The 15156-nt window shown below is 42.8% G+C and overlaps 1 protein-coding gene across 1 annotated transcript; it reads right to left on the bottom strand.

Moving 5' to 3' along the window:
• Positions 1-1166: 1166 nt before the first annotated feature.
• LOC133792173 (ornithine aminotransferase, mitochondrial-like) lies at positions 1167-13484 on the bottom strand. The gene is made up of 5 exons (XM_062230089.1): positions 13388-13484; positions 13097-13152; positions 12744-12896; positions 12533-12630; positions 1167-1341 (listed from the first exon to the last, which is right to left on the bottom strand). Exons 1-5 carry the CDS (start codon positions 13482-13484, stop codon positions 1167-1169), a joined length of 579 nt encoding a protein of 192 aa, XP_062086073.1.
• Between the last annotated feature and the right edge of the window lie 1672 nt (positions 13485-15156).

Here is a 15156-nt window from a genome sequence, read left to right as displayed (position 1 = left end):
CGGGCTAACTGGCAAAGATTATGAAATAATGATCTTAGGGCCTCCTGCCCCGGGCGTTCCACCCAGCCGCCCGGGCGATGGCATGCTCGCCAAAGGAGGAGAAATCGACGTTTGGATCCTGCCTCCATACACCGTAGAGGGCGCGCTCTATAGACCTATACTCAATGGCTGCCCTGTCCGCCTCTAAGGAGGCAACCCTCTCCTGCGACGTAACTACATCAGCCTTAGCAACCTCATGTGCGGCCTCTAGGGAAGTGACCCTCTCCTGCGACGCAGCTGCGATAGCCTTGGCACCCTGGAGTTTGCCCTCTAGGCTGGTGACCTTAGCCTGTAGCATCATGGCCTTAACAACTATGTTCTTCTTCCTTTTTAACGAGGCAGAAATTTTTGCCCGAGCCTTTTTTAGCCTAGACATGGTTTCATCAAGCTCTCTTTCGAGCTCTTGGACCCGGGCCGTAAGACGGTCCCTCTCGGTACTCGACGCGGAAAGATTGTGAGCCGAGTCGGCAAATCACTGAGCCACGGTATAGGCCTACACAAGAAAGATAACAACAACATTGGTAAGTAACAAAAAAAAAAAAAAAAGGCCGACACAAGATGCATGAACTCACCCAAGCAGTAGTGCGCGTCAGAGTCTCCCCAAGGCCCGACATGGCGAAACTCCCAAGACCACTCCAATCAGCTTCGGGGAGGTCTGAGGCGATTTGGACATACCACCGCCCGTAAGAGGTTGCCATGCAATTCACCTAGGGCACCCCTTCCGAGTCAAGGGTACCTAGCTGGGTAAGGACAGACGACCCACTCGCCAAAACAGGAGGGGGCGCAGGAAAATTGGAAAAATGAGCCCCGAGTTGATCAGGAGGGGGTGTGGGAAGATCGGGAAAGTAAGCCCCCGATGGACCGGGGTCGAGAGGAGCCTGAGGAAAATTGTCAAAGTCTGAGGGGTTAGGGCAAACAAAGTACCCCGGTATGGCCTGTTGACCTTGGGATTGGGAAGCCATGTCCAGGTCGAAAGGGAAAAAGGGAGGACATCCCCTGGGGGACGAGGATAGCTGGTAAGGTTGCTCGTGTCCAAGGGAGACTCCCTCCGGCACATCCTCAGCCTCACCTTCACCCGGACAGTGCTCAGCCAAGGCAACCTTCATCCTCTTTGACCCAGGAATAGTCTACAGCAACCTGGGATTTGAAACTGGGGACAGCTTGTGAAGGTTAAGATTTTCCACAGTGAATAGGTACGCAGCCTTGTTCACGGCGGGGTCAGCGTTGATAAGATCATTCACGGCGTTCGCTTCCGACCCAACAACTACGGGTATGGTGAATTGCTCTGCATGATCCACACCACTGTCGACACAAACATAAGTTATAAAACAATAAGTTTCAACAAAAAGAAAAAAGAGAAGAAAAGGTGGCTCAAGGTACTTGCTGTGAGCAGAACAGAAGTGCTCGTGAACAGAAAGAGGGCCTTTCACGAAGAAAATGTCCTGCTTCCAAGACCTCGGGTTGGACACTGCACCCTCTATCAAAGGGACTTCATTATTGCCCTTTTGCAGGTAATAAAAGCCCTTGGATTTGGGAGAGGGCATGAGATTGTATAGGAAGTGCACCTCTAGCGTCGTAGGAGCACGTTTGGAAAGTTCCACAAACGCGATAAAGAGGCAGCTCAAGGTCAGCCAACTGTTGGGTGCCAACTGAAGTGGAGCAAGGTCAAAGTAGTTGAGGACTGCAACAAAGAACAGTTGTAATTGGATGGTACCACCTGCCTTCAGGATATGCTCACTAAGGGCAACGAAGCCGGGACTAGGGCAGTCAGCCCGGCACTTGTCCGAAGGGGTGTATAATGCGTACTCCGGAGGAACACGGTAGTGCTTTACAATTCCCATTAGTTTATTTTTAGACACGTGGGACACCAGGGTGGATGCCAATAGGGGGGCATCGTCTTGTTCATTAATGGACACCTGTCGTCGTCCTCCCTTTGGCATATCTGCAAAACCAAAAGAAAAAGGTGAGGAAGAGACAAAACACTTGACCCTCCATTTTCTCTTCCTAGCAAGAGTCTTCCACCGGGGCACTGGCTGCGGAAGCACTAAGCTAGGGAAGATCGAAAATAAGGGCTGAAGAGAATCAAAAGAGGCCCCATGACAGTCATCAGGCAAGGATGGGCTAGAAGGCTCAGGCGGAAGATTTCCCTCCATAAACTCCAACTCCCCCTGCAAATCTAAAAGGGTCACCCGAAGGCTCGCTACATGGTCACTAAGGTCAGGAGGGAAAGGTGCTCCGTCTCCCCTCAACACCGAGTTAATTTCGCTCTCTACCACCTAAATTTTATGCCTAAGTTCAGCCATGTGCTCAAGATGACGAATACGGGCCTGCCTTAAGGTGTCATGGTCTTGGTAAGGGTTTTCCTCAGGGGACTCTGAATCTGAAGACAAGTCAACAAACTCAACCCCCGGTGGAATGCCAAACGGACCGTCACTTTCCATGAGACCTCGTCCCGAAATAAAAAAGGGTTCACGTATAAATGAGAGGATTGCTACAAAACACAAAGGAATGGGCTCAAAACTTCTAGGCACAAACACTCTAAATGACCCGCTACGGGGTGTGAATAAAGGGGCATACCTCAAGGCTAACTCACGACGGGCTCAGGCCAAAGTACCCCATCCCGAGTGGTGCTAATGTGGACCCAATAAACATAAGGGAAAAAGAGAATATACCTCAAGCAGGAAAAATGAAACGTTGTCGTGGTCAAAAGGAGGTTGGGGGCCAAAAGTACCGTCACGGTCAAAAAGAGCCAAATGGTCGAAAATACACGTCTGCAAAAATAAACAGAAAAGATGTGTTAGCCTCCAAATATATGAAGGGATATAGACATACCAAAAATTAGCTCAAATATATATATAAAAAAAGAGAAAACTATAGCAAAAGTGTGGTTGTGGGGGATTGAACCCCTTACCTCTTGAAAGGAGCAAGGATCTAAATGTCACTAAGCTAAGAAGATGAAGTGTAAATAATAGGCTTGGCATGGGGGCCTATTTATAAGAATTAAAGAGAAGAGTCTACCAGAGCACTTAAAGGTCCTCTCCTAGACTGGGGGGCAAGTGTCAGCACTGCAAATTTGACATGATCCTGAAAGACCCAGGCCTCACGCAAAGCCTTCGTGAGATTGTCCTGTCTCATCCCACGCGAGGGTCAAGCTCACTTCGCTTTAATTACCTCACTGAAGTTCCTATGGAGCCACGCGCCATCATCTTGCGAGGCCTCACACGCGTCCCCACCAGCTGCGCGCGTATCTCGCCCTGTCTCGTGAGGTCACCAAGGCGTGCCCGCTAGCCGTACCACCAAGGCCCCGCGAGGGGGTGTCTCGCACAACAGGGGTGCACCACTAAGGGCCTCGCGAGGGAGGCCTCGCGCCACGCCACCGAGGGCCTCGCGAGGGGGGCTTCACGCCAGGTGGGCCACACCATCTAGGGGCCTCGCGAGGGAGGCCTCGTGCCAGGGGAGCCGCACCATCAAGGGGCCTCGCGAGGGAGGCCTCGTGCCAGGGGAGCTGAGCAACCAAGGCCCCACGAAGGGGTATCTCGCACACCAGGGGTACACCACCAAGGGCCTCACGAGGGAGGCCCTGCGCCATGGGAGTCACGCCAACAAGGGGCCTCGCGAGGGAGGCCTCGCGCCAGGGGAGCCGCGCCACTAAGGCCCCGCGAAGGGGTATCTCGCAAACCAGGGGCGCACCACCAAGGGCCTCACGAGGGAGGCCCCGCGCCACAGGAGCCGCGCCACCGAGGCCCCGTGAGGGGGTGTCTCGCACACCTTCACCTATGTCCGTGGGTGGCCTTGAGATGCTTCAGGCATCTCGCGCCAAGGACTCGAGAGCCCCCCTTGCGCCACGACCCTTACATGCATTATGTGTCTCACTCCCTATACCTCGATGACGTATCTCTTAGGAAGACCTATGGAGACCCCAATTCTTAGAGGCTTCAGTACGAGACGAAAGGATCGTACTAGTACGATATTGTACGGAGTACGACCTTCAAGACCCCGTATGCCCGATCCAAATACTCATGTTAGACAAGTAGTGGAAGTACTAGGAGAGAGGGCATGGCCTGAGTGTCTATGGCCAGATGTCAGAGTCGACACCATCACCTCCTGCACCACTATGCCTGGCACCACTCCTCTGAAATTCATACGAATCAAGTAGTGGAGACATCCTCATGGTACTTGGCCATGTACTGGAACCAACACCACTACCCTTGAGACCACTCTCCTGACAGTGTACTTGTGTACCACCTGGTCCCCTGGACCACAATGTATCCAGGGCCGTTAGAGCCCACTATAAAATGAACCCCACTTCCACATGGAAGGGGGTTGGAAAAAGCACTTAACATTACACCATAAAAATACAAATTCAGTTCACCATTTTACTTCTGCAAATGTTCTTTGAGTTTCCAATTAGATCTTTAAAGCTTTACTTTTGATAATCTCTACGTTTCTATTTTTCTAACTTAACTTGGTTGACGAATTCTCACCGTCAACAGGAATATTGTGTGATATTATATGATATAATTGAATATTTATATGATCATATGAATTTCATGAGTTATATTATAACATGATTGGTTATGCATGATTACGTGTATTAAATGTGCATAAAGGCCTACTTTTATTTAAAGAGGCTGTTGACGGTGAAATCTCGTCAACGATTAAAGGTTAGAAAACTAAGATTTTTATAGTAAGGGTAGCTTAGAATCAAGAGGAAAGAACTTCAATCAATAGAAAAAAAACCAGAGCAACAATGGAACAAAGATCATGTATTTCTAAAATGTCCCCTCATACACTCAGTTTTCCAACCCCTTAACCTGAGGGGTTGGGGCCTATTTATAGGGGGGCTCTATTGGCCCTGGATACAGACAAGTCCCAGACGACAGGGTCGTACACAGGTACTCTGATAGTGTAGTGGCTCAGGGCGTAGTGGTGTCTACCCTGATGATGCCAGAGTCGTGGCCTAGGACATAGTACTGTCGGCTCTGGCGTATGGTTGGGGGTGGCCAAGTGGTACCACTACTCTTCATACAGGTCCGTACCGCCACTACTCCTCAGATGCAGGTCACGGGGCCGTACCTTTGTTCTCTTCACAACCGTACGCCCCGTGTCAGTACTCGTGTCTTGTACCCGGTTGTCCTCATCAATACACGTTTGGTACCCAATGCTGGCTTGGCATTCCCACTAAGTGTCTCTTAGTACCCCTCATGCTAATGCCAAGGAGGCTTCATCCTGTATGCGTCATGTGTGGCCGATACGCTAGGAGCCGAGGCTGGTCTACGCAGGTCACGTGAAATCGAGGCTGAAGACACGGGCAGCGCAACAGGGCAGCACCCTCGCATAGCGAGGCTGCCCTTCTTCCCCCCGGGTGCAGGCGTGGCGAGGCTCAGAGCACGGACGCCACAACAAGGCCTCACCCTCGCATAGCAAGGGTGTCTCGCGTAGCGGGGTTGACCTTTTTCTCCCGAGTGCAGGCGTGGCGAGGCTCGGGGCACGGACGCCACAACAAGGCCTCCATCCTCGCATAGCGAGGGTATCTCGGGTAGCGAGGCTGGCTTTCTTCTCCTAAGTGCAGGCGAGGCTCGATGCTTGATGGAACGGGGCGCACGCAGATGGCCAACCCGGGACCCTCGCATAGCGAGGGTGACATTCAGATTGGCAAGCGGCCGAGGGCCCTCGCATAGCGAGGGTGGCCCTCTTAGCTCAATTCCCTCACCATCATGTGACGTCCTCATCCCCTTGTGCAGACAATGAGTAGCTTTTAGGATGTCTTGTAGTATAGAGCTTTACTTGTGAATAGGATTCATAAGGGAGGAATTTCCACATTTACACTTCCCCCCGAGTCTATAAGTACACTTTTAAGTGTGTTTGTAGACTCTTTCTATTTCTCTTGCCTGACATGTACGGCCAACCTAGGAGGACTTAGCCTTGGAAAGTTTCACAACGTCGCTCGAAGAAATACTAAGTGAGGCTTGGAGTTGTGTTTCTTTATAGTATCCAAAGAAACACAACAGCCACCTAACACTTGGGGGATCCATGAAAATTCCTAAGATTGCATAAGGACCAATCATCCTCAATCGCAGATCCCAAGGTTACCCATACTCTTGATCTCCTCCATTCATAGGGAGATAGATCCAATGGCCAGGGAGCATTGACTTTCCCTATGAATACCCCCAAGGCTTGAAGCCACTTCTTCTCTTTTTCTCCTCTTTTTTTTTTTTTTTTTTATCAAACTTAAGGGGCTCTGGTAAGTCCCTCTTATTACTGCTGTTCGTGGGTTACATATTTTTCTCTCATCTGATGGCGATAATCTTTCTGGTGCACCTTGATTATACTTGTAAGGACACGTTAACCCGTTGGGCTGTTGAGGTCCTTTTATATTCTTTGTGCGCGCTTTTTATTATTTTTTTGCAAGAAGCGTCCCTCTCGTCATTAGGCATAGTACTATTTTAGCAAGCGTCTTCTTTGAGACCCTTTTTGCAAGCGTCTTCTTTGAGACCCTTTTTACAAGCGTCTACTTTGAGACCCTTTTTGCGAACGTCTACGTTGAGACCCTTTTTGCGAGCGTCTACTTTGAGACCCTTTTTGCAAGCGTCTACTTTGAGACCCTTTTTGCGAATGTCTACGTTGAGACCCTTTTTGCGAGCGTCTACTTTGAGACCCTTTTTGCAATCTTTGAGGTTATCTCCCCTCATGTCGAGACTTATATGGCTAGATGGTCCTCGTCTAATTTTAAACTTCGCCAGCGACCCTTCTAGCATGACGTCCCCTTCTATATTGACTCTTTAGACGTATTAGCAGTAGGGTGACTGGAGGAAGGTTCGCTTTCTTCAACATGCGAGTCGTTATGGCCCTCTTCCACACGTATGCACTTGTGTGCTCTATTCGACCCCTCATTGGCTGGGGACTTTACATGGGACTCGCTGTTTCCTGCCTTTAAGTTTGCATGGCCATCCTCCACGCGAATATACTTTTGCGCCCTCTCGTAGAAGTCATCTAGGTCAGTGAATTCCCTCTTAAGCATGTTATCCCACAATTTGCTTCCCGGACGCACTCCGGCTATGATAGCCATTTTTAATTCCCTGCGGGTCAAGCTCCCCACTTTGGCTGCCTCCATGTTAAACCTGTCGATGTAACCCTTCAGACTTTCGTTTTCTCCTTGTTTTACATTGGCGAGGCTGGTGCCTGGCATTGTATAATCACGCACGGCGTGATGCTGTCGGAGAAACTCATCCGAAAGCTGCTGCCAAGACCTGATGGATCCTGGGCGAAGTCTTTTGAACCATTTGTATGCAAGTCCTTTCAATGTGACCATGAAATAGTAGCATCTAGCCCCACTGCTGATCCCTCTTAACTTCATCAATTCATTGAATGCGTCCAGATGGTACTTGGGGTCTGTGCTCCCCTCATAAGGGGTCATATGCGGCTCCTTGAAGTTGGCTGGGAGTCGGATGGCTTGAATCTCTTTAGTGAAGGGCGATTCATGATCGAACTCATCCTCGATGGTTTGTCCTCCGGGTGCGATGACAATCTTGCTTCGCAGGCTCCTCGTCTTTGTATCAAGGCCTTGCCTCCTTTCCTTTAGGGAGTCTCTCAACATGGAGGGGTTGATATCTTCCTTTCCTTTGTCGTCTCGAGGGATAGTAGGAGGTGTAGTTCTCTTGTCTGCCCCTCCCTTGTTGAGCTATTCTCGTAGACCTGAGGGCGTCCTCTTTGAGGTGGCCTCGATGTCGTTGTGAGAGCCAACATTGTTCCCTTGCCTTGGCCCCTGAGGTGGCCTTGATGGTCCGGGATGCTCATGTGGCTTCTCCCTGCGGGTATTACTGGTGGAGTGTCTGGTCCTCCCGTCATTTACCGGGACAGTGGTTTCCTGACCCTTCTCTTTCCTCTTGGGCAGGGTCACGTTTGACTTACCTTGCAACAGGCCATTCAGCACCTCCTGCATGTTCTCCATGGTGGTCTCCAGTCTTTGGTTTTTACGGTGCAGCTCACGAATCTCCTCTTCATAGAAACGAGATTTAGAACTCGAGCTCACGGAATGGACCCGGGGTTGTTTGTCATGTCTACGCGTCGAGGGGTCTGGATCCTGCCGGCCGGAGTTCAGTACCTGCAGTGGTTTGGGAGGAGGGAACTCATTGGCATTCCCTGGTGGTGCGGTAGTTGTCCTTGGAGGATTATCACCGGACGAGATGGTCGGTGACGAGGCCTCCCTGTCATTCTCGTGAACCTCAGGGTCCCTTGGGAGCTCCACGTCTTGGGGTGGAGATAGATCCTTCATGGAAGCCTTCAGCTGGACTCCGTTTAGGTGGACCTCCACCTCTCGTGGCTCCCTGAGTCGCTTCGAACGTCTTGGCATTTCTTCTTGCCGGAAGTAATGGTAGAACAGTAGCTTGGTGCTTACGTTCCCACAGACGACGCCAAACTGTTGACGGTGAAATCTCATCAACGATTAAAGGTTAGAAAACTAAGATTTTTATAGTAAGGGTAGCTTAGAATCAAGAGGAAAGAACTTCAATCAATAGAAAAAAAACCAGAGCAACAATGGAACAAAGATCATGTATTTATAAAATGTCCCCTCATACACTCAGTTTTCCAACCCCTTAACACTCTCAAGGTCCTATTTTAATCGTACCAGGTAAGCCTATACCATTTGAAATATAGAACCATTGTGTCTAAAAGAGTGATTGCTTAATCTAACAATGATAAGATACGGTTCAGTATTACACAACTGTCAACAACACTTAAAACATTTGTCCAAATACCAAATAGCCCAAAAAGAATATAGTGAGATATAAATTGTCCATTCCTATAGTAATTACTGACTAAGATGGCCATAAACGAACCAAGTGATGTATTGGAACAGCTGTTAATGTTCCAAATCTGCCGTTAATTCGTCCAACAATTTCATGGACCTGGCTTGTGAGTTTTTGATCTGTGAAAATGCAATATGAAACAATGTATTAATTGAATTTTAGCAACAAAGCAAAAAAAATGCACTTAGCATTGAAATGTACTTCCTCAAACAAGGTAAGTTGTTTAACTCTGAAAAAAAAACATCTTAACCGTTGTTGACTGAGTAAATTATTTTAAAACAATGACAGTAACAAGATGGATAGACAAAATAGAACACTATTCGGCATCAACCCCAAGCTACAATCAGAAGTAACCTAGAACTCAAAACATAAAGCTTATAGCTCAAATTCAGACATAGAAACACATTAAACTACTAAAGGATCTAGCACAAGGAATTCAACTTAAATTTAGACATTCCAATGAGTTTTTCTCTCCTTACTAAAGAAGAAGAATTCCTAAAATGCAACAGACGCTAGTCCTTCTGCCAGGGCTTGAATTAATCAAGGAAACAAAAAGAAATCATGAAACATAAAGAATAAAACTATTTGCAAATCAGGCAAACACAAGAAGAAGCAATGCAAATTTATACAGAAGTATATACTCTGGAACATCTGTTCTAGTTGGCACAGCAATTTGCAACAAAACTACTTTGTCACGCCAAGAATGCGAGTACAAGCACTAATGAAATGACGTGCATAATCATATGTATGAAAACTGGAAAAATGAGGATTAATACATAAATTACATGTTCAAAAGTTCATATAGTCCAAACACTTAAAATGAAGAAAGTAATATAGTGTCGAATTACCAAATAACATTATATTTAATCAAACTACTACTTAAACCAACAGCATTCAAATAGAAGATGTTGAGTGGAAAAGAATAACACTTTATTAATATTGAAGGGCAACACAAGATGTTTAGGTTAGAGCACTCATGACAAAAGAACTCTCTAAGGCACTTTTACAACTGACACACCTGCTATTTTCCAATTGCCCTCTAAGCACACACCATTCTTCTATTAGGCTACAATGAAGAAATCTAAAACTTTCTAGAATTTTCCAAGTCATTAACTAGTTTCTACTATTCTCTAAATAATTCTATAATAATCTATATCATAGTCTAATTAATTCTAGGTTTCTCCTAGAACATTCTAGAATACTTTTAACAGAAGAACATCATAGTAAGTGAAGCACGTTTGCATATGAGAACATCCAAACAATTTTAGAAAGGGGACCAAAAACACATTCGAAGCTTTAGTTTATTTCTTGCAATTAAGGAAAGAAATTTAAACAGCCAAAAACAGAAAGAAAAAAAGAAAATCCAGGAAAGAATAAAGAAAATGATTAAATGGGGTGTGAATTATTTGTAAAACGATAGAATAAAAAAAATCAAATTGTCTCTCAATAAAACTATTATCTTTCTCTCTAGTTCTTTGTCATTTATGTCAATGTCTATTTCTCTCCCTAAATTATCCTCTATTGCTCATTCTTTTTTCTTTCTTGGTTCTGCATCAGTAAGGAGGTTTAATTCCAATGTCAAATTCAATTAAAATGTTCAAAAAAACTGATCTATGGTTTATTACTTGATATTTTATATGGGAAATTCTAGAATGTGCTCATAGAATCAGATAGTGGGACCAGAAATCTTGAGAGCTACCAAATAAAATAAAATAAAATAAAATATGGTTTTTTGAAATCTAAACACTGAAAAATGATCTTCATTATGAACAATCATTATTCAAAACAATAATCAGAAAACAAACCAGCAAAATTAAAAAACAGCAAGCAAACAAATTATGTAGTCTGAGAGCATAGCATTAACTAAAATAATTGTACAACCTGAAAACCAAACATGTACTAGATTAGAAAACAGGACAACCCTCCATAACAACCTGGAAATGTTGAAGGAATGGCCAGTTGAGTCAAAAGTATGGGAAGAAATGATTGGGAACTTCTTGGCTTCATACCAATTAGACCAATAAGCAATGTGATTAACTACATAAACAAACAAGAAGAAGCCTACTAAGATGTTAATGATAGCAAATCCTAGTGTGGCTAAAGGACTGCCAAGAAACCCTGCAACTGTGGACCAATCAAGGCCAAATGAGCATAGTCCATAATCCAACAATAATTGGCAGTTGAAAAATTGATAAATTTACTCTTGTAAATTATTGGCCTTATGTAAATTATTAGAAATTCACTCTTTATCAACATAACTCAAGAAAAATTAAAAGTTAACCATGTCATGCTATTGAAAACATCTTCTCCAATATAAAATATCTTCCAACAATGCCTACATGAATGCAAGCATCATCTTAAGTCCAGCCATTCAGAAAGGAAAGTAGATATAGCATGGTGTTGTGTCTATCAAGAAATCAAAATGATCTATTTTTATTGCCTAAACTGATTAAAGTTCCAACTGCAGGTTTTAAAGCAAAAATAAACAAGAACTCAACTTCTAATGGAACACATTATATGCAAGTACCAAAAGACTTTGGAGGAAAATAGGATATCAAACCTTATGATCTGTCATTGTGAAAAAATAAATAATAAGGAACTAATTACTACTATTTATAGAACTTAAAGACTTGATAGCTTTTTTTTAAGGGATGAATTGTCAAACATTAAGAAACTCATTATGCATTTAGAGTGATTAAGCAAACTTTGCCAAAACGAAACAAAAACAGAAGCAGTGTCATCTGTTCTTGGCTGCTTTAATAACAGTACTAAAACATTGTGCACCACACACACAAATAATCATAGCAGAGAATAGTAATTATTAATAGGGTCCTATTGAATATATTTTAGTTAACAGTTAAAAGAGCAAAGAAAGTGATGTTGTGGTGGATATGAAAACTGAGAATAATAAGAAGAAAAATATATTCTTCAATGCTTGAAGCTTTGAACTATGAACTTATAATGTCTCTTGTGTGATGTTTCTTGAATCTGTGAGCTAAAATGAGAATTCATAACCAAACAAAATCTGAGAAGACAACTAATTGAACTAAATAAAGAAAAAGAGCAAAAATTCTCAAACAAATTAATCTCAGTAAACAATGGTATATATATGACAAATTAAAGCAAGGTGAACTCTTGCTTAGTAAGTGTCAATTGGAAAGAAAATAAAATATAAAGACGACCTATTATGAAAAGTAAATTGGAAAAATAAGAAAGAACAAAATACTGAATGGTATGACATGCAATTCAAGAAGAAAAATCATCATTTTTTTAGACACAAATTCATTATTTGTCACCTAAAAAAGGCACCAATCCAACAAGGGTTTTAAAAGAAAACAAGAGCAAAATATTTTCAACGAGTAGCAATAACCTGTGATGCTAAACAGAATTTTCTGGTATGTTGTGCGAACAATACGTATAGAGTCTATAGACCTCGTTCATACTACTTACACTTTTTCATAAACATTTTTTGGTGGTGATATGGTTCTCTCTCTATTAACATCTTATAAAATACATTGAGGCAAAGTCACAACTAATATTTATTTTTGGTTTTAGGAGCCATAAATGTGCATTAGCTAGTAATGATTAGAATTAATATCAACAAGTTCCTGAATAATAAAGCCACTACTTAAATTGCTTTCTCTGAAATAAGATAGAGGTCATGAATAGTTATAACTGCAAACCTTCCATGCTCTCCAGGTCGGATACAGAGCATCACATCTTTGTTTGCAAGAACTGCACTTACAGGGATCACTCCACCACCCAAGGCTTTTCCTAATATCTGGAAAGAACAAAAAAGAAAAAAATATAAACTTTCATTTAGTGAATGAACTTTAGCGACACTCTAATACATATAAATATCAGTAGAGTGTGAAAAAGAAAGTGATGACTTACCACTACATCTGGGCGAACTTCTTCCCAATCACAAGCCAGCAATTTTCCCGATCTAGCTAAGCCAGATTGGATTTCATCAGCAATCATTAAAATATTGTATTTTGAGCAAAGCTCTTTTACAGATTTTAAATAACCATCGTGGGGAATAACAACCTACCAACCAACAAAAGATACAATTCTTCTCGGGTAGTTTAAAGTCGATAAATACTTAAAAATGCTATACCAAATGTGGGAGAGGCAAATCTAAGTAAATCATGCCTAACAAATGAACAAACTCATGAATGCTTGTACATGCTTTCTTTAGTTTAACTAATTAAACTTAAGAAAAAAAAATATGTTTCACGAAAAGGTACCCCAGCTTCTCCTTGGATGGGTTCAAACAAAAATCCAGCTATCCGATCTCCATTTTCTGCAATTCACAACAATCATAAGTTAAGAAATGAAATAAAAAAAATTAACATTACAATGATCTCTCTATATGTGTGTCTCGCTTCAAATTTTTTCCCCTCTATCTCAAAATTCAAAATAACAATTGAAAGAGTTAGAGTAACCAATTCAAAATGAGATATTTTATAATTATATAATAGAATACAGAAAAATAAACAAGCAGCTCAAATATGCAAGAAAGCTTAGAGAATCCAAACCATTAAAAGCTTTTTCAAGGGCTACCAAATCACCAAAATCAACTTTGAGATGACCAGGCAACAAGGGTCCGTTCATTGTGGTGGGGAGGCTCTCCATTCATCGTGGATGGCTAATCAAGGTCAAACAGCCTCGAAAACCCATGGACGCTGAAGAGCTCATTTCGTCTCCTCCTATTACTTGAAAGCTCGATCCTTGGTTGGGCTTTGTTTGTCTTGGAGGCTTCTGCTCGCAGGGAAGAACGACGACGAAGGCTCGCGGGGATGGAGTTTCGGCGGTGTCTGGTCTTCCTGGTCCAGTGCTTGAACAGCGGCGACAATCGTTGGGTATCCGTTCGGGGTTGGCAGAGAGCAAACGAAAGAGAAAGGGAGAAAGGGAGACGATCGGTTATGGAGGGAGAGAGAAAGAGATTTGGGGATTATATTTTTTTATTTACTTATTTTATAAATAAAATTTGATTATATTTGGGACCGTGTGAAATTTTGGAGGGGGGGCTGGGGAAAAATTAGGCGCCAAAAGATTAAGTCCCACATACACCTATACACTTATTTATCTATTATAATACTTTTTTAAAGTGTTATGGAAATGGGTTTTTGTTGTAGTGATGGGCTAGTCCGTAGGGTAAGCTGGTAACGAACTCAAATAATTGAGATTGAATACTAACCACTCATAATTGAGATTGAATTGACCTATGGTTAACTATATGATATGACTAAAATAAATAATAACGGTATGTTTACTTATCCTATCAACTGTCAATATCAATCCTGTCTGATGTAACAAATATATCCGATCTTATCTACTTTGCTAATGTTCTAGAAAAAATATAACACTACAATGTATAAGTAGATCATATCGTAGATTGGCAAGTGAGTGTCAATCCTGTGCACTGACTAATCTTAGGACTAACTTATTTTTAACATATAATCATATTTATATTCCACTGTGATTATGTCACTATAAATACGATTAGCTATATGCTCAGGATTTAATAGAGGTTTATATTAAAAAAATAATCATGAAAATAAAACATGTGAGCAAAGTGATTGACCAAGTCAAAAAATTGATTTCTATTATTTTATTGATAATAAATGAGATTACAAAGAAATTGGGTTTTAATTAAGGCGTAAAATCCCAACAAAGACAACATAGCTCAATTGATACTTCTAAGGGATTTCTAGTGAAGAACTAGAGTGGATTGAATTTAGAAGCAATTAAGGTGTCATCAAGAAGCTAGGGGTCTCGAAATTCAGAGAGGTAAAGGAGTTCTTCCCCATGAAATTTCATGTTCTTGGCATTCTTGAGAATGGATGGGTTTTGATTTTCAATATCATAGTTGGTGCCGTTAGATTGTTTAGAGGTTGGATTGATGATGGGTTTTTTTTATAAACTGATTTAGAAGCTTGTTGTGGTCAGAATCATTGTTTTAAATTAGTGATTTTTGCATTTGGAAAGAAAATGGAGTTTGAAGCTCAAATTGTTGATTTTGGGTTTCAGTGTTGTTCTAGTGTACTTTGAGGGTTGTAGCTTGTAATTCTGTAATTTTGGGATCATTTTGGTGGTTAATTCTTGTTGAGATTATGTTTTGGGATGGATTTGGGACAGTTGCAAATTTTTAGAAAACTGCTGGTTTTCTAGGTTTATAAGAAAGCATCGCGGTGCTTGGCAAGAGCACCACTACCCACTTAAATGTCTTCGAGGCTGGGGGATGGTTCAGACCACCTTGGTGCAAATTGAGGGGAATTTCGGGTGGGCTCTCTATCTACTCAGG

The sequence above is a fragment of the Humulus lupulus genome, chromosome 7 (genome assembly GCF_963169125.1).
Source record: "Humulus lupulus chromosome 7, drHumLupu1.1, whole genome shotgun sequence".
Classification (NCBI taxonomy): Eukaryota; Viridiplantae; Streptophyta; class Magnoliopsida; order Rosales; family Cannabaceae; genus Humulus; species Humulus lupulus.
The sequence above is the reverse complement of the archived record's forward strand: the minus strand, read 5'-3'. Positions and strand labels throughout refer to the sequence as shown.

What these genes read in the sequence shown, in the direction of transcription:
- LOC133792173 (XM_062230089.1), bottom strand. Translation starts at nt 13,484, where the DNA reads ATGGAGAGCCTCCCCACCACAATGAACGGACCCTTGTTGCCTGGTCAT. An exon ending in CCTTGAAAAAGCTTTTAATG is followed by an intron (nt 13,153 to 13,387) that starts GTTTGGATTCTC and finishes TGTGAATTGCAG; the next exon opens with AAAATGGAGATCGGATAGCT. An exon ending in AAGTTCGCCCAGATGTAGTG is followed by an intron (nt 12,631 to 12,743) that starts GTAAGTCATCAC and finishes TGTTCTTTCCAG; the next exon opens with ATATTAGGAAAAGCCTTGGG.